Here is an 18,091-nt window from a genome sequence, read left to right on the forward strand (position 1 = left end):
GCACATGCACATCATGAGCCCTTGGTCAGAGATTTTCTGTTATATCCCCCCTTGTGCCACACATCAAGGCAACATAAGGCTGCATGGGTGAACCGTTCTCAGTTCCTTCTCAACTGTCTCAGCCTGAGATGGAGTCTTAGCATGTCCACCTTGAACATGTCAGCTATCTTGTATACAGTTTATACTGAAGTTTGTTTAGTATTAGTTATAGTTAGAGATAAGTAGCAAGAGGATTGTTTTGTTGTTCCCTCTCTCCCTGAGGGAGCCTTATTCTCCTGAGAGGGCTCCCTCTCCTGACGAGAGACTGTATCTGTTAGCGACGGCCACTCTGTGTCCGTTGCCTGGGGAACAGAAGTGCAATTTTTGTTTGGCCCTCAAATCCAGGGCAAGGAAGAACAGGGAGATTAAGCTGAGACTGCTAATGGTGGAATGCTCCCTTTGACCAACTTCTGAGGGTACATCTACACTTAAAACGCTACAGTGGCATAGCTGCAGCTGTGCTGCTGTAGCACTTCAGTATAGACACTCACTACAGTGACGGAGGGGCTCACCTGTTGTTGTATTTAATCCACTTCATCGAGAAGCAGTAGGTAGGTTGACGGAAGAGTTCTTCTGCTGACCTGGCACTGTCTATACTGGGGGTTAGATCAGCATAGCTACGTCTGTCAGGGTATGTTTTTTTACACCCCTGAGAGATGTAGCTATGTCAATGTACATTTTCAGAGTAGACGATCCCTGAATCAGGTCAGGAAACCTACCCCCACCTGTACCCCTGTCTCTGGATAGATCCAGTGCTCTTTAGACCTTGGTTGCAGGCTTCCCCTAAGGAAGGGAGGTTTTTGGAGAAGGGAAGGTTCCAGAAAGAGGACTCTCCTCTTAAGGAGCCAGCTCCTAAAAGACCCAGGTCCCCTGTAAGATGTATGGTCTTGAAACCTTTACCTCTTGGCTCAGTACGGCAGAGGCAAAGGACTCCTCCTCTGGGACTGGCAGGGCTGGAAAGTCCCACAGCTCAAAGGAGAGACATGGTTCTGACAAGGCCTCTGTACCATCTTCAAGGGACAAGGCAAGCAATCATGCTGCATGTCTGTCACTGATTCTGTGACCTCTGTGACTTTTTCAATGGCTGTGCGGCTGACTCCGGGGCTGCCCCGGGGGCCAGCAGCAGCAGCAGTTTGGATGTGGGGGGGATCAGGGCCGAGGCAGGGGTTTGGAGTGTGGGGCGGTGCTTATCTTGGGGGTGTCCCTGCAGTTACTAGGCAGAGGGGTCAGGGGGCTCTGTGTGCTGCCCCTGCTTGCAGACACAGTCCCCTGCGGTTCTAGGCCAATGGGAGCTACAGAGCTGGCACTCATGGTGGGCGCAGCGCGCAGAGCCCCCCTGGCCTTCCCTCCCCCAGGAGTTGCAGGGACATGCTGCCGCTCCGGGGAGCTGCGCAGAGCTGGGCAGGCAGCCTGGCAGCCCTGCCAACCCTCCCCTCCGCCCAGCAACAGTGAGGGATCCCAGGCAACCCCCTCCCCAGCACCCGTTGTGCCCCTGGACTGGACTCCCAGAGCACTCCTGGCCCAAGTTTTAGTTAGGGGTATATAGTACAAGTCATGGACAGGTCACACGCTGTGAATTTTTGTTTACTGCCCGTGACTTGTTCATGACTTTTACTAAAATACCCATGACTAAAATGCAGCCTTAATCATAAGCACTCTGGTCTGGCTGCAGAGCCCCACTGTCCGTACCTATCTATTCAGCATCCTTGGTACTGAGCAAGAAAGGGTGCCACACACACCAGCACCTGCACTGGGTACAGCCCCAATCAGCAATACGGTCTGCTTTGGCTACTGCTTCAATACCGATCCCTTACTTGGTGCCACAAGAATTCTGATACCCTAAGGCCCTGTCTGTAACTGACAAAATGAAGTCCCTGCTCCTCATGGGTACTGAGTATCTCTTGGTACTGACACCCCGATCTCCAGATCACCATCGTCCTCTGGTACTCAAGGAATCTCGACCTTTTCTGTGTGCTCCCCCATTGGAGGATATTGATGAGGATGAAGAAGACTTCCAGTCAGTCTCTTCTATTTCTGTATAAGGTTCTCCGACATAGCCTTATAGGAACCCATTCTTTGACCGTCATAAGGAAGATCATCATGCTTGGCAACAAGGATAGTGAACCAACCCAGCATGCCACCTGCACTTCTGTATGCCCCCACTCCCCATGACTATATTGAGACCCTGGGTTGCTTATTGGCAGCAATTCACAACAAGTGCTGTCTCATAGGGAAGCGAGATCTGTACAGTCCTCTCCTCCCCAACAAACCCCTCTCCCCAACAGGAAGAGACATCTGAGGAGCAGGAGGCCACTTCTCAAACACCTATTTCATCCTTGTCTCTAGGGGGTTATTGCCCCCACCACCTTCCATGGCTGACAATTTCCATCAGTTTCATGACCTTAGAAAGAGAGTAGCTGACACTCTTCAGATTCCATTCATAGCACAAGCTGCTGGATATCCTGCAGTCACCAACACCCTCCAGGGTGGAGTTACCCATTCAAAAGGTGCTCCTGGATCCAGCTAAGACTGTGTGGCAGACACCTGCTACCGTTCCACCAACGTGTAAACAGGCAGGTAAGAAATATTATGTTCACTTAATTACTTTGATTTTTTTTTTGTTCTCCCGCATCCCCTCCTGTTCACCCAAACTCCCTAGTGGTGGATGCGATAAATGAGCATGGTAAGTAACACTTCTGGAAAGTCTACTTCATATGACAAGGATCAAATGAGACTGGGCCTTTTTGGATAGAAGTTCTACTCATCTGCAACCCTGCAATTTAAGATCATGAACTATCAGGCAATCATGGCCAAATATAATTTTACAAACTATAATAGATTTACAGCCTTTATTGAACATCTGCTGCAGAAACATAGGGAACAATTCCAGTCCATCATTTCACAGGGCCAGAACCTCTCTTCAAACATCCTTGAATGCTGTGGACACTACTGCCAGGAACATCTTCATGGTGGTTGTTATGCACAGGGCATTTTGGCTCCAACTCTCGGAGATTCTGAGAGAAGTTCAGAAAACTGTTGAGGACCTCCTCTTCAACAGTGATAAGCTTTTTTCTGAGACCATGGATGAGTCCTTGTACACACTAAAGGACTCTAGGGCTACATTATGATCACTGGTCATGTACAAATAAGAGAAGATTTACTAGGTTACAAACTGCCCAGAGATGGTATCCTGCTCAGTTCTCTGGATTCCGTAGATCCATTGATTATCCTAGAAAATGACTTAATTCCATAGAGAGAGTGCCATTCACTTGCACTCCATGAGCACTCAGTCATCTTCAAAGCAATAGTTCTGACGGATCAGTCACGGGATTGAAGCCTCGCATGGCTCTGGTTTTACAGCTGCATCCATTTGCCCACCTCCCCCTGCTTTTAGAGACCTCCTTTCCCATTTCCAACATGCTTGAAGGTGGATCACTACAGATAAGTAGGTCACAGAGGTCATAACATTGGGCTATGTCTCCATTTTACATCCCTCCCTCTCTTCTTCCCTCCCCATTTCCCCATCCCTTTTTAGGGACCCCGCTCACTGGTTTTATTGAGACAAGAAATGAACTTTGTCTTTCAATAAGGAGCAATAGAGACAGTTCACCTCCTCACAAGGACAAAGTATTTCCTTGTGCCAAAGAAGGATGGAGGATTGAGACCGATCTTGGATCTAAGACTTGTAAACAAATTTGTAAAATCTCAGAAGTTCAGAATGGTGACTAGCAGCTATAATTCCTTCACTAGAGGAAGGGGATTGGTTTTTGGCCTTCGATCTACAAGATGCCTATTTCCATATAATGATACCTCCATCTCACAGGAAATACCTATGTGTCACTAAAGACCAGGATCATTTCCAGTCCAGAGTTCTTCCCTTCAGCTTTTCTTCAGCTCCAATGGTGTTCTCAAAAGTCCTGGTGGCAGTAGCTGCTTACCTCAGATGAGAAGCAATCCTTGTCTTCCTGTACCTCAACAAATGATTACTCAAAGGTCGTTCCTACGAAGCAGTGCTATCTTCCATCCAGACATCCCATGTTCTTTTCCAGGAATTGTGTCTTCAGTTGAATGTAAAAAAAAAACCTTGTTAATCCCTGTACAGAAGATACAGTTATAGGAGCTTCCTTGGACTTATTGACAGCCAGGACCTACCTTCCCATAGAAAGATTCATAAGTTTGTTGGATGTGATAGGCAAAGTTCAGGGGAGCCCTCGACGCATGATAAGGAGCTGTCTATAGTTCTTGTGACACATGGTTGTTTGCACCTCCATAACTGATTGCTCAAGGCTATGTGTCTGCTGCTTGCAGGGTTGGCTCAGAATGACTTGTTTTCTAGCCAGAGACACGTTACAGGTATGTGACGGTTCCTCTTCAAGTGAGCAACTCCTTGGACTGGTAGAAAGATCAACTCAACATCTGTGCAGTCATTCCCATCTGTCACCCAGATCCATCACTAAATAGGACAATAGATGCACTGTTGGGATGGGAAGCTCACCTCAGTGCTCTGATGACTCAGGGCAGATGGACATCTAAGGAAACCAGTCTCCACATAATTCTGTTGGAACTCAGGGCAGTCAGGAACGCTTGCTTTCATTTCCTGTCCCTCATTGGGGCAAATCAATCATGGGCATGATAGGCAACGTATCCTGCATGTATATCAACAAACAGGGAGGAGCAAGATCCCCCTCACTGTGCACCCAAACCATGAAACTGTGGCACTGGTGTATAGCCCATCAGATCCAAATTTCAGCTGTCTACCTCCCACTTAGAACACCACAGCCAATATTCTCAGCAGATGCTTCTTCCAGGACTAAGAATGGGAGCTACACTCTCAGATTCTTCACAGCTATTCTGAAGATGTGGTCGTCCAGACATGGATCTCTTTGCCACCTCCAGGAACGAGAAGTGCCCTCTATTCTGTTCAAGCAGGGGTGTAGGGCATCACTCTGTGGGAGACTCCTTTCTTCTATCTAACTGGGGAACTAGAGGTGCGGGGGGAGGGTGCTGCAGCACCCCCACGTTTTATGCAGGTCCTCGTTGCTGGCCTCCAAACTAGGGACCCCTGCTGGCAGGGTCCCGGGCTCTGGCTAGTAGTGGAGTTTAATCATAAACCGGTAAGTCTGATGCTTATTGGTTAACCGGTTAAACTTTTACATCCCTATTTGTTATGATGCAACCGTTGTTCATCCCCCGCAAAGGGTGAGAGTACGTTCTGCAGATCACCAGCAACATCCACAGCATTACTCAAGAATGTGCCAATCTGAGTTATGTAGGGCTATTACGAGGGCTTCAGTACATACATTTTCTAAACTTGGTACTACAGTACTGTCTCCAGTTCTGAAGCTCCCTCTGCTCATAAGCAACCTGAAGTGGAGCACCCAAAGGGACACTACTTAAAGAAGAGATTACTCACCATGTGTAGTTACTGTGGTTCTTCCAGATGTGTGTACCTGTGGGTGCTCCACTACTCACCCTCCTTCCTCTCTGCTTCAAACTGTTCTATATGGGATGTTCGAGTGGAGAAGGAACTGAGGACGGTACATTGCTATATAGCCTCGGTGTGTGGGCACATGCTTGGGCCAAATGGACAAACTAGCAGAAAATCTCTGAACAAGATTCAAGAGATGCATGCATCCTTGAAGTGGAGCACCCATAGGGACACGCATCTTGGAGAACTGCAGTTACTCTCTTTGTGCAGTAACCTCTTCTGATGCCCTTGTGCTTTACAGCATGTTGTAATATTTCATAATGGGTATCTTAAATCTCCATAAGAAAAACACCTAGTTTGTATGTCTGATCTACTGTAATTAAAAGAAAAAGAAAGAAAACAAAACAAAAAAGTCTGCTAGACGGTGGAAAATATCCTTTCTCTTTATCTCTGTGTAACTCTCTTTAAAATAGCTTGCCAATGCCCGGGTTGGGTAACAATGTTGAGCAAAGATCCTAAATGAAAGGAACATATAAAGAAAATAATGGTGCACGAAGGCTGAAATTGAGTGGTTCATTTCTGTATCATAAAGAGCACTTTCTCTAATCCTAGGGTAGATAGCCTGCATTCTTGATGTGGTAGTGTTTATGATTATGATAATAATGCCAAATAGCGTTTATTAGGCTTTTTTTTCTGTAAATCTCACAACATTCTATAAAGGTGGCTAAACATTATTATCCAGTCTTTATAAGTGCAGAAAACTAAGGTGTTGAGGTAAATTTGCAGCATGGATGAGGCAAATCAGACATTTCAGAACTGAGACTACACCTTAGGTCTCCACTTCTAGTCTTGTACCCTATCCACTGCACTCCACTGCTTCCTTAGTTTATATTATAAGTATTACAGGTAGGGCAGTGATTAATTTGAAACTGAAATAAAATATATCTATAAGTGTTGCAGCCAATATATGGTAACTTCAGAGTCCATGATTTAAACTTTCAAATTTGCAAGCATGAGGTGAGGCTCTCAGCAATAAAACATAATTAAGCCAAACTGGCAGAAGTTAAGCTTCTAGGAGTTAACTGGTAGGATAGGTAATGAACTTCTTACCTGCAAGGAGATGATTCACTTCAGGTTTGAAGATAATGTCAGAACACTACTGGGAAGGACATGCACTATATCAAATCCAGCAATTAAATGGGGAATCTAGAGCCTGAGCTTTCAATCTCTTACTCGTATGGAGGTAGCCTTTATTCAGGTTAGAGCATGTCTACCCATGCAGTTGCTTCAGAATAGCTATTTAGGAAGAGTCAAAAACATGTGGAGTTACTCAGAAATAGCTATTGTACTTTAAATTCACACTCCACCTTAATCTGAATCAATTTACATAAACCCGTAGTTGATTTTGAAGGAGTGGTTGTTAATGGATTTTGGAAGGCACTATGCTCAGCCTCCTCATGAGTGTATTTCTGACAGGCAGAAGGAATCCTTAGGCCTCCTAGTAGGATTTGGGGCTGTATCCCCTCTGTAAAGTAGGGAGCCTTTTTGGGAGTACTGTATTGACATACTGTATTAGACACTGTGTAATCAAAACATTGGTATTTCAGTATTTGCACGTATACTTCTGAGTGAATAGTGGCTTATGAAATGACATTAACAAAAATTAAATATGAAGTAAATATTTCCAACCGGCACATGTTGTGTAGGAACATAGCTGTTAGATTGTTTAAAAATAAATCTGTTTTTTCCTCTATCTGGTGTGTCTCTTGCATGTTAAAGTCCCAATATTGCTACTTTTTTACTAACTATATATTTTTGGAGGGTGGGGTGTTGGGTGTACTGTCTATATTCATGAAAAACACTTAGTCCATATGTGCTGAAAACAGAGTGATGAAGCTCAGAAACACATAATTTACTTGGAACAGTTTTCCTGTTTAAATGACTTCAGAATCCTAGGAATTTCCAGTAGTAGGAAAGCAGTAGTAGCAGCACTCTGCCAGGAGGAGGACATTGACCAGAGTTTCCATTGCTGGCCTCTACACGCACCTCACCTCAGATCCAGAATCCCCATCCATCAGCAACTAGAGGAAGAGAGAACCAGTCTTTAGACTCCCCAGCCTGGATGGTGACATTACATCTTGTGTGTGATTTAACATCTCCTGTGCTACCAAAGGTCCTTACTGTTATCTCTGGGATGAGATTGGTCACCAACTGGAGCAGCTCAGACTGCCAGTCAATCTAGCAGACAGCTGCACCAGGAGTTACCATCTTCTTTCATCTTGTATGTCTGGGCAGCTTGATCTCTGGGCCAGGGTGGCAGCCAACAGCATAGACTGTTGGAAGTAGTGGAACAGTTCATCCAGCAAACCAGCAGCGCCAGGACCTGGGGGCTGTGAATGACAAGGATACTTAATGCCTAGCTTCAGTTAAATCATTATCAGCCATAGAAAGCAATTGTTAGACTTCTTATTCAAGGAACTATTGCTGGCCATTAAGCACCTTGCTATTACTGTCATTTCTTGTACTTCCCACTTTTAAGAATGGTTATTGAGAAGTTAATGATGGGCCAATTCCAGCTACTCTTGGTATCACAAGTTTCTGATGCATTTATTTTGTTCAGCATTTGACATTTATTTTACTCTTTACATTTCTGTTTTTACCACTTTGTGTTTTAGTTTATGTCTATACTGCATTTTAAAACTTGCGGTCCCAAGTCTCAGAGCTCAGATCGAGCACGACGGAACCAAAAACAACAGTGTAGATGTTTGGGTTCAAGCTGGAGCTTGAGTTCTGAAACCCTCTCTCCTCCTGGGACTTCAGAGCCCAAGCTCCACCTCCAGCTGCTACGTAAATATAGCTGCTTATTTTAAGCCTGAGTTTGTAGACTCTGAGACTTGCTTATGTCTGCTTTAGAATCCAGTGTAGACATACCCTAAATTTCTTAACTGCAACATCAAACTGCTCCAGTGATAAGTGGTATAGAAATTAATAAACATTACTGCTTTAGTTTTCTTCAGTTAGTTCAAAAAGCCAATGTCTGTTATCACAAAAAATTGAAGCATATAATTAAACTTGGGCATTTTAAATAATCCATGTTTAAGTGAATGTTACTAAAAATAGCCTGTACATTCTTCTTTATTGTATTTGTATGCCATCTTCCCCAAACACATCAGAACAAATTTGGTACTATAGTTTCTCACTTGTCATTTTAATGTCACAACATACTGTGACATGCTATCAAAACCTTTGTTAATTATCCTGAAGCCCATATGGTCTGTACAGGGCTCCTCTATATTTTCATCCCAGTTTTATAATCTTGGACACTAGCAGCCATACCAGTATGTTGAAGCTCATGATGTGAACAAATGGGAGCGTGAACATGTAGTGTTGGCCTTATGGTGTCTTGTATATATTTTCTACTGACATGAAGACAGAAAAAGATTATTATTTATCACTGAAATTAATGCAGTAAAGTTAGGAACGTGGCTGTTGCCTTCTCCTTCCCTTCCCTTCCGGTGTCAAAAGACAAAAGAGGATGTAACTTATTTTAGAGACTAACTTTATTTAATGGGGACTCCAAGTAGGATTAAGAAGTGGCTTCACTATTCTGCCTCCCATGCTGAAAGTTTTTAAAGATTTTATCCCGTCTCCTTCCTTTTTCCCAGGTGCAGTATTTAGTAGAGAAGGGTGCAGTGATTGAACACGTAGACTACAGTGGAATGCGTCCATTAGACAGAGCAATTGGATGTCGAAATACGTCGGTAGTGGTCACGCTACTTAGAAAAGGCGCCAAATTAGGTTAGTAAGCCCATCCTATATCATCAAAGCACAATTTTTGTTTGTGTTGCTTTTGTTTAGAAGGGAAAGAATTAAATGTCTGCTATAGTGCAATAATTCTCATTTTTCTAAAACAGAGTTTTAGAAAGTCTATCACATTCCTTTTGAATGGAAGGCTATAAAACATATTACATACAAAAAACGACTTTCAAAGAACTCTATTTAGGTTGCAAAGTCAAGCACTCCAAAGTTAGAAAATGCCAGTTTTATGGTTACCCATGCAACCGTAATTGTCTCTCCTTGTGAATTGAATGCTGAACATAATGAGCATTTAATTTAAAAGACTGAATCAAAATGCTTATGCACAAGGCCAGGTGCTGAATTACTGTTATGCAGGCAACCCTAATTCTGGTATTTCCAAATTTTTTAGTGCATGACTTTGCAACCTTAGGAATGTTCATTTAATGTAGTTTTTTGTATGGAACTTTCTAGAATTCTTTAAAAGGAAAAAGGTAAACAAAAATTCTATGACATCCAACTGTAACAACTGACCCATTATCATCAGGGGGCAAACGCTGAACCCTCAACACTGCAAGCCAGATTGCTGCCTCTTGAACTTCAGGATCTAAATATTTTAGCGTGCACATGCTCTCCGCCTTGCCTCCTTTACCTCTTTCCCTGGAATTGGAGGGAGCTCTGTCCCCATGTGGTGCCCCTTGAGACGAGCTGTGAGGGAGAATGAGCCATTGGGGCTAGGTGCGGGGTCTGGGGGCAATTCATGGTGGGGAGGAGGCCAGGACTGGTTTGCTCTCTTCTTCTGCCACGTGATGTTGCCACAGGGGCATGGGCTATGAACTAAGTCCCACTAACTACATGTGCTCTGACAGCTCCTGGGAATTCCCAGTGCAGTGTGTGCTACTGGTGATGCTGATTTGACAGCAGTATTGCTAATCCAGACTTAGAATTTTTATATTCAGTTGTTATTTTGGTGTGCTGTATTTTCCTCGGGAATGCAAACAAGAGAAGGAAATGGTGAATTTTTTAACAGTTTATATCTCAGCAAAAGCTGAATGGAATTTTATGGGAAAAAGAAAAAGCTGAATATTTATGTAGTCTCAGGGCATTCCTGCTACCAAAATAATGCTGCAAACAAGGGAGGTGAGAGCTTCTCAAAGAAAATGTCTCAAGAATAGTTTGTAATTAGAAGCTATTAGGCAACCTAAATATAGAGGTTGTTACTAGAGCCTGCCTAAAAAGGGAATTTTCTGCCCCAGGGAAAATTTCAGAGTTTTGGGTGGGTGGGTGGAAGGTAAATATCTAAATTTTTCACTAGACAAAAATTCTCACAATTCTGTTTTGGGCGAACCAAAACAGATTTTGTTTTGGTTTGCTAACTGCCCTCCTGGAAGTTTGTCAATTTTACTCTCTCCCTGCAGGCAGAAAGTGAAATTGAGCCTTCCAGGCAGGCAGCTGGGGGGCTGTCATTTTGATTTTTTCCCAACAGAAATTTTTGCATGGGAAAATTTCTAATTCTGCAAAAGGGGATTTTTCATTTGGAAATCATCTTCAGCCAGCCCTAGTTGCTTCTAGCTTCTCTTCATAATGTTTTGGTTCTAATAAAAAATGCCCCTTTCATAACTTTTGGGGTTTCCATTAATTTAAATACACCTCTACCCCGATATAACGCGACCTGATATAACACAAATTTGGATATAACGCGGTAAAGCAGCGCTCCGGGGGGGTGTGTGTGTGTGGACTGCGCACTCCGGCGGATCAAAGCAAGATTGATATAATGCGGTTTCACCTATAACGCGGTAAGATTTTTTGGCTCCCGAGGACAGCGTTATATCGGGGTATCGGTGTAGTTGTATAGCATATGAAAATCTTTCCAGACATTAACTCAGTGCATAGCTCAAGAGCTAGGTGATCAGAGCACTTTGGACACTTTTTTTCAGGTGATATCCACATGTTTTAAAGCCAATGAATCTGTACCAGGCTTGCTGGTCCAGTTGTATGAAATATATGTAGTGTATTAAGCAAACAATCATTTTTTTGTTCCCACTTCCGTATTTCCCGTCTTAACACTTCGAACCTTGGCTATAGCCAGGAGGCTGTGGAGCCTCAAGAAAGCAAACTGGTACTAATGCTCAAGAAGGGGCTTTTCCTTTTAATACATAGAGAATACATGATGGTATGGTAAAATTTTATCCATATTTATTTGAAATAGGGCCATTACATGCTAGTGGCTAGACATGAATTATGAAGTCATCCCAAAAGGGTACCGATAAAGCTGTTTATACCATGCCATAGGATGTTGTTCTGAAAAACCATTTTAGAACGGCTTCAGAGGTTATTTAAAATTGTATTGATCTTATTTTTAATCTTCCATCTGTGAAACCAGGTGTCTTAGTTAGCAGGCCTCTGCAGTTAGGATTCAGAGGATAGAAATAATTTTTAGAGGTTTCTAAAATTATAATCTAAAATAGCTTTTCTGTACACACTACTGTTCTGATTTTAAGGTCTCATATCTCACTATCTACTAGGATAGGCTAGAATCAAAAACTTTATATCACTGTTACAGGGAGAGGTGAGAATACTGGGCTTCTAGTGACATAAAGGCCCTGTTTTTAGCTCTCATGGACTTAATCCATGGATTCAGGCATGAAATCCAGGACTGATAATATTCAATCCTTGACCCATGAGATGTTTATCTTTTCTGAGGAGAAATTCCACGTTTGGGTTTTGTGTTACATTGCAGCTGTTTGAAAATGCTCATAGGTTTGGAATATTAACAGTCCTGGGGGCAACGGATTAGAGGGCAGAGTGCAGGTGAGGTTGTCAGTTGCATGAGGAATGCAATTAATTAATGGCTCTAGTTTATCCTGTGGTTCAACAATTAATTATGTGGCTATTACTACTGTGTGTTTGTGTATGTGATTGCTACTGAGTCTGGGGCACCTTTAAGCCACAGTTCAGGAAAGCATCCTTATTTAGAAATGCATTTAAACACATGCTTCGGTGCTCTCCTGAAGTGGGACCTAAAGCAGGGCAAACGTACTTGAACCATTAATACCAGGCTGCTGTATGTATAAACATTTCTACAACTATTCATCACTTGTGGAATATCCACTGACGTTTTTGAATGTGAAACTATGTTGGAAACAAGCCCTTAGTTTTTTCTAGTAATATCAGAAATGTCCTTTGAAAAATATTTAATATTTTAACTTACAGGAAATGCAGCGTGGGCAATGGCCACTTCTAAACCTGATATTCTGATTATTCTACTGCAGAAGTTGATGGAAGAAGGAAACATAATGTACAAAGTAGGTAGATTCATTGCTAACTGTGAATGTTATAAGTGTGCTATTACTCAAAGGTAGGTAATGGTTGTTAAAACACCTGCTGCTTTGTCTTTAAGAAAGTACTGATAATAAGGTATATGCAACCCCCTTCCCTCATGTTGTGGGGTATGGGAACCAAGGAGCTTTGACAGAAAATATCCTTCCCCTGTAAGAGAGAAATTGATTGGGAACACTCAGATCTTAGAAAAATGGATAAAAGGATTTGACCTTTACTATGCATCAAGTTGTTCATTGAAATATTGGTAATACTTAGTTATTCCTTAAAATGGCAGAAAGCTAATTTGAACATATCCTATTGAATTAGGTAAGAACAAAATACATAAAGCATATCTTTTTGTTGAGATACTTCTCTGCATGTCATTTGTTTAAATATGAATTGAGCAAACTTTAGCATGCCTGATAAATGCTTTTCTCTGGTGAGATATTGCTTCACAAGAAGTGGATTGGAAATGTCTTAAGTTGTGCGACATTCTTTCTGTATTTCATTTGTGTAACATAGCTTCCATGGGTATTACATGGGCATCATTCAAAGGCCATTTTAGCCCTGGGAATTGAAATCCAGTGGGTCACCCCTTGGAAGGGCTGCAAAGGTCTGCCCCTTCATCTTTATTGCTACTTCTGACCTGCATCTGCAAAAACCAGAAAAAAAATGAGAGAGAGGCTCCTTATGACCTAAATTAGTGTATTTCAAACCCATTTTATTTTTATATCTTTTCAGGGGTTGTTATTTTAAAGGTTTCAGAGTAGCAGCCGTGTTAGTCTGTATCCGCAAAAAGAACAGGAGTACTTGTGGCACCTTAGAGACTCAAATTTAATTGAGCATAAGCTTTCGTGGGCTACATCCCACTTCTTTGGATGTTAGTCTCTAAGGTGCCACAACTACTCCTGTTGTTTTAAAAGTGTAACTGATCCTAGGGGAAGGGCTGATCTTGTGATTTTTAATTTTTGTATTTTTAAATTTTGTATTCGTTTTACTGAATTGTGTTGTGTTTTATGCACTATGGCCTAAGTCACTATATTAATGAACTCAGACTCAAAGCTTCATTGGTATACAGTGTTCAGGGCTAAGAGTTCTATCCCTGATGCCTTCATGAGGCTGTAGTAGAATATATTTGGGCAGTTACAGTAGTCTTCCCAGCTCCTTTAACTGCTTTCCTTTATAGCCTAAATTACCAAAAGTGATGGTTTTGGGGCACCCAACTTAAGGCATCTTAAAAAAGCTTGGCTTTCAGAAAGAATTGAGCACAGTCTCTGAAAATCAGGTCCCTATCAAGTATCTCAAGTTGGGCGCCTAAAAATTGATGTACCCAGAATAACTAGTCACTTTTGAAAATGTAGGCCTATTTTTATAAAGAGACACATGATGAGAGAACTTATAAAACAAGTTTATTATTTAGGCTAACACAAATTACAAAGCAAAGAAATTATTAAAACAAGAAATTAACTATAAAATATTAAAAAAAAAAAAGAAAAATATTTCAGTTTTATTAATTAAAACCTTTGCTAGCCCTTATCTAAATTCTGCTTCTGTAAGAAGCGTTAACAACATCTTCTCACGGACATTTATCTAACCACAGAGATGTTCTCTGAATGTCTTTTTGGATTCTTTTAGAATTTCCAATACTTTGAAATTTGTTGGTAGTCGCTGGAGAAGGTTAGCTTCAGTTTTCAATCTCTCTTAGGCAAGGCAAGATGTCCCCGCTTCCCTTCCCCCTGCAATTCCTACCCTCCACCCCCCAGCAAATCACACAGCAGCAAGACACCTTCATTGTTTCACTTCCAGCTCCTAAATGAATTTGGGAGGTGTTGGAATCTACATTTGTATGATGCTCTGGATATAGGCTGTCCTTCCTCTGAGTTTATCCTGAGATTTTATAGGTAGGCACCACCCCCAATAAAAGGTGTGGCTTAAAGGCATCATCTGGCCTGTAGAGTTTTGCTGTTTAGGCTTTTAAACCAATTGTTCTATTACCCTCTGTAAAACTGTTCCACATCAAATACCAGACCGAGAAGTTGTGTTATCAACAAGACCTTACATGTCTGAAGAACTCTGCTTTGGCACCAGTGTTACAAATTTAAACGTAAATATTTGAATAACTATCCCTGTTTTTGAAAAAAAAAAAAATACTTATTTGTAAATACAAAATCTATAAAAATAGATTCCATTTGAAGAGCATCTGTTTAGCAAATGTCAAATAGGAATGATTAATATTGAGGAATTTACAAATCTAACTTCTAAAGCTCTTGTGTTCTAACCCTATAGAAAGGGAAGATGAAAGAAGCAGCTCAGCGATATCAGTATGCCTTAAGGAAGTTTCCTCGGGAAGGGTTTGGAGAAGAAATGAAAGCTTTCAATGAACTAAAAGTTTCCCTGTATTTAAACCTGTCACGGTGTCGCAGAAAAACAAATGTAAGTTCTTATTGTTGCTCTGTTGCTCATGTACTCGGAGTACTGGAAACCTCAATGAAGCTCAAACCCCATAAATGTATAAAGGGCTAGTATGCTGTCCTTGCACCATGATGCATGCGCTTGTGATTCTTGCTCTTCCTGCTGAGCTAAAGGAGGGGCAGGAAAAGCTACCACTGGGAGGATGTTCAGAATACCCCTGTGGTACTAGCATGAAGTGAGGGGCAAGAGGAGAGGGGCAAACCATACAGGTGGGCAGATTACCTGTTACTCCAGAAGTGATTGCTACTGTCATGGGTCACTGCACATGTAAGTGGTGGGACCCCTTCCTTCCCAACCTCTAGTACTAGTAAACTCCTTATCCACTGTTATTTCAGCCATCATCTACTGATTTTGAGCCACAACCAATGGGACTCCTCATGAAATAAAGTAGTACTCAGGGCTAGTCTACATGGTCAAAATTGACCAGCATAGCTATTCCAGAATAACTGCCCTGCTTTTATTCTGGAATAGAGTGTCGACACAAGGGGCTATAACAGAATAGTTATTCTGGAATAGGCATACTGGAAAACTTCCCTGTGTAGATAAGCGTTAGGGGTGGCAGCATAAGGTCCACCCCGACCCCCCCCCCCTTTTTTTAACCCTCCAACTTTACTTTTGCCAATTTAAATAGTACTGTTTGAAGTGGATAGGCTATGGGAGCTCTCAAGATTGTTTCTGGTAGTGTCTGTAACTTACGTGCATGTAACATTTTAAAAATATTTAAATGTCACTGTATACATTGAAAATATAATTGCTATTAAATTAGGACTTTGGCATGGCAGAAGAGTTTGCTACCAAGGCACTTGATCTGAAACCCAAATCCTATGAAGCCTATTATGCTAGAGCAAGAGCCAAGAGAAACAGCAGGTACTGTCTGTGACTGTGTCTACACACATAGATCTTTGTTTCATAACATTTTTAAACAGCTAATTTACACGTACATTTAAGGTGCTTTAAGTTAGAGATACTTGCAAATCCTTTGTCTTCTTTTCTTCTTTTCTGTAGTGTTTATTCATTTTGTTGGGAGTTAATTTAATGCAAGTGAAAGGTGCCAGGTAGGCAGCATATTAAACTGTTGTTTCTGGAATTCCTGATGACACTTGTTTAAACAATGATGGTCAGAGTGAGTAAATGCCCAGTTTTGGTATCTACCTTTTTATAAATGACTGTAAATTAAGCTATGTTCCCTTTTATCCTAGCCTTTTCCATAGGCCAAAAGCCGTCTTTGGGGTTTGGTTTGGTATTGACAAGCCCATCACCTGGACTGAGCCAGCAGTAATCCATCAGCATTCCTTGCAGGGTACCAAAACTAGCTAACTGGATGGGTCGGCAGTAAAACCTTAGAACTACTATAGGTGACAATGCCAGAGGACAAGAAGCTGTTGAATGAGCAGTAGCAGTCCAAGATGTAAGCAAGAATGGGGCAGGGAAGAGTAGTTGTCAGCTCTTGGTAGTACTCCTGAGGACATTCTGCACACCAAAAATTAAAAGATCTGTGCATGATATTTTAAAATTCTGCAAATGTTATTTGTCAAATAAATGTGGAAGTTCCAGCATGGCATTGGGGAGCACAGGCCAGTGGCTGCACAGAGGTGGGAGATCACTGTGCAGTTCCCCCCAGTACACAGACTCGACGGTGAGGCTGCACCCAAGCCTGACACAACGCAAGGACTGGGCCTGCCCCAGAAACAATGCAGGGCCCTGCCCCTCCATGCCAAGTGGGCAGGCAGGCTCAGGAAGGCAGGATCCAAGTGTGGAGGGGCTTAATGTGGGGGTATCGGGTGTGGGTTGAGAGGATTCTGTGAGGGGCAATCTGGGTGCGGGCAGCAGATCTGGATGCACAGGGGTTTGGGGGGTTCTGGGTGCAATGGTAATAGACTCTGCAGGGGATCCAGGTAAAGGTGGTTAGGGCTCAGCGAGGGGTCTGGGTGCAGGGGGGCCTAGAGTTCGACAGGGGAGTCTAGGTGTTCAGGTGTCAGTGGGAGGTCCAGATGCTGGGGGAGTGGGGCTCAGTGGGGTGGGGATCCAGGTCTGGGTGGCTCGTCGAGGTACTTCAGGTGCAGAGGGAGTAGGGGTTCTGAGTGTGGAGGGGTGAGGCTCAGTGGGATGTGAGGTATGGGGGGGGGGGTCTGGATCCATGGGGGTTGGGCAGATGGGGGAGCAGCTCCCTGTACAGTGATCCCTCCCCCTGCAGCTGAGGAGTAATGGGTGCAGGAAAAGTGAGGAGGAGGGAGTTTGCATAACTTCCTACAGCTAGGGGTAGGTCTGACACAGCCCTGGATGCCGCACGGGGAAGAGAAAGTCCCGTCCTCCCCAGCCCAGCCAGGACTAGGAGCTGAGCCCAGCACAGTGTACGAGCCACCAGCTTGGTCTTCCGCAGACCCACCCTCTGCCCCACAGTGATTTACCTCTCTGCCAGCTGCCCTAAGGACCTGAAACATACTGCTGGGGAGGGTCACGTGACCGCTGTTGTGTGGCTTCCCTTTGCTTCCCCATCAGAAAGTCATTTTTCTGCAGGGAAGCAAAGAAATCTGCAGGGGACATAAATTCTGCACATGTGCAGTATTCCCCCAGGTGTATGGTGGGAACCTAAACCTCAAAAGAATCTGGTCCCAGCAAGAAGTACCTTTTCCCTTCTTCTCCTGCAGCCAGAGAGAGAGGGGTGCACTTATTCTGGGGTATGGAATATTACAAAGGAACTCAGTGTGCCAGTTACAGTGAAGCACCTTTTATGCTGAATTCCTTCTCTCCTCCTGCTGCTGTGTCCAGTGCTGCCAGCTAACTCACTGCTTTTGCCTTCTTGAAGGACTTCTGATCCTCCAATGGGATGGAGTGGGAATGATAGGGGACTTCTTTGTCTCTTTTCTCCTCATTCCTAAGGTGCCCTTTGAGGATTCCCTAATTTCCTACCACCACCACATTAAGTAACAGATACTGTTAAAAGACAATAGATCAAAGGGCTGCCTAGATGGGTAATAGAGATGACAGCCAGTACACAATGGCGGAAGTTTAATTGCCCAAAGTTGTAATTTTTTT

The 18,091-nt window shown here is 43.0% G+C and overlaps 1 protein-coding gene across 11 annotated transcripts in view; it reads left to right on the forward strand.

The window, feature by feature from the left end:
* The window catches only part of TANC1 (tetratricopeptide repeat, ankyrin repeat and coiled-coil containing 1), a 203,312-nt gene that overhangs the window by 183,677 nt on the left and 1,544 nt on the right, over positions 1-18,091 (forward strand). For all 11 annotated transcript variants that reach the window (XM_034786416.1, XM_034786413.1, XM_034786415.1 and 8 more), the window contains 4 exons: positions 9,133-9,265; positions 12,476-12,567; positions 14,870-15,016; positions 15,822-15,922. In XM_034786416.1, the coding sequence (XP_034642307.1) occupies positions 9,133-9,265; positions 12,476-12,567; positions 14,870-15,016; positions 15,822-15,922 (473 nt within the window). The remainder of the gene's footprint in view (positions 1-9,132; positions 9,266-12,475; positions 12,568-14,869; positions 15,017-15,821; positions 15,923-18,091) is intronic.

Source organism: Trachemys scripta, chromosome 11 (assembly GCF_013100865.1).
Source record: "Trachemys scripta elegans isolate TJP31775 chromosome 11, CAS_Tse_1.0, whole genome shotgun sequence".
Taxonomy (NCBI): Eukaryota; Metazoa; Chordata; order Testudines; family Emydidae; genus Trachemys; species Trachemys scripta.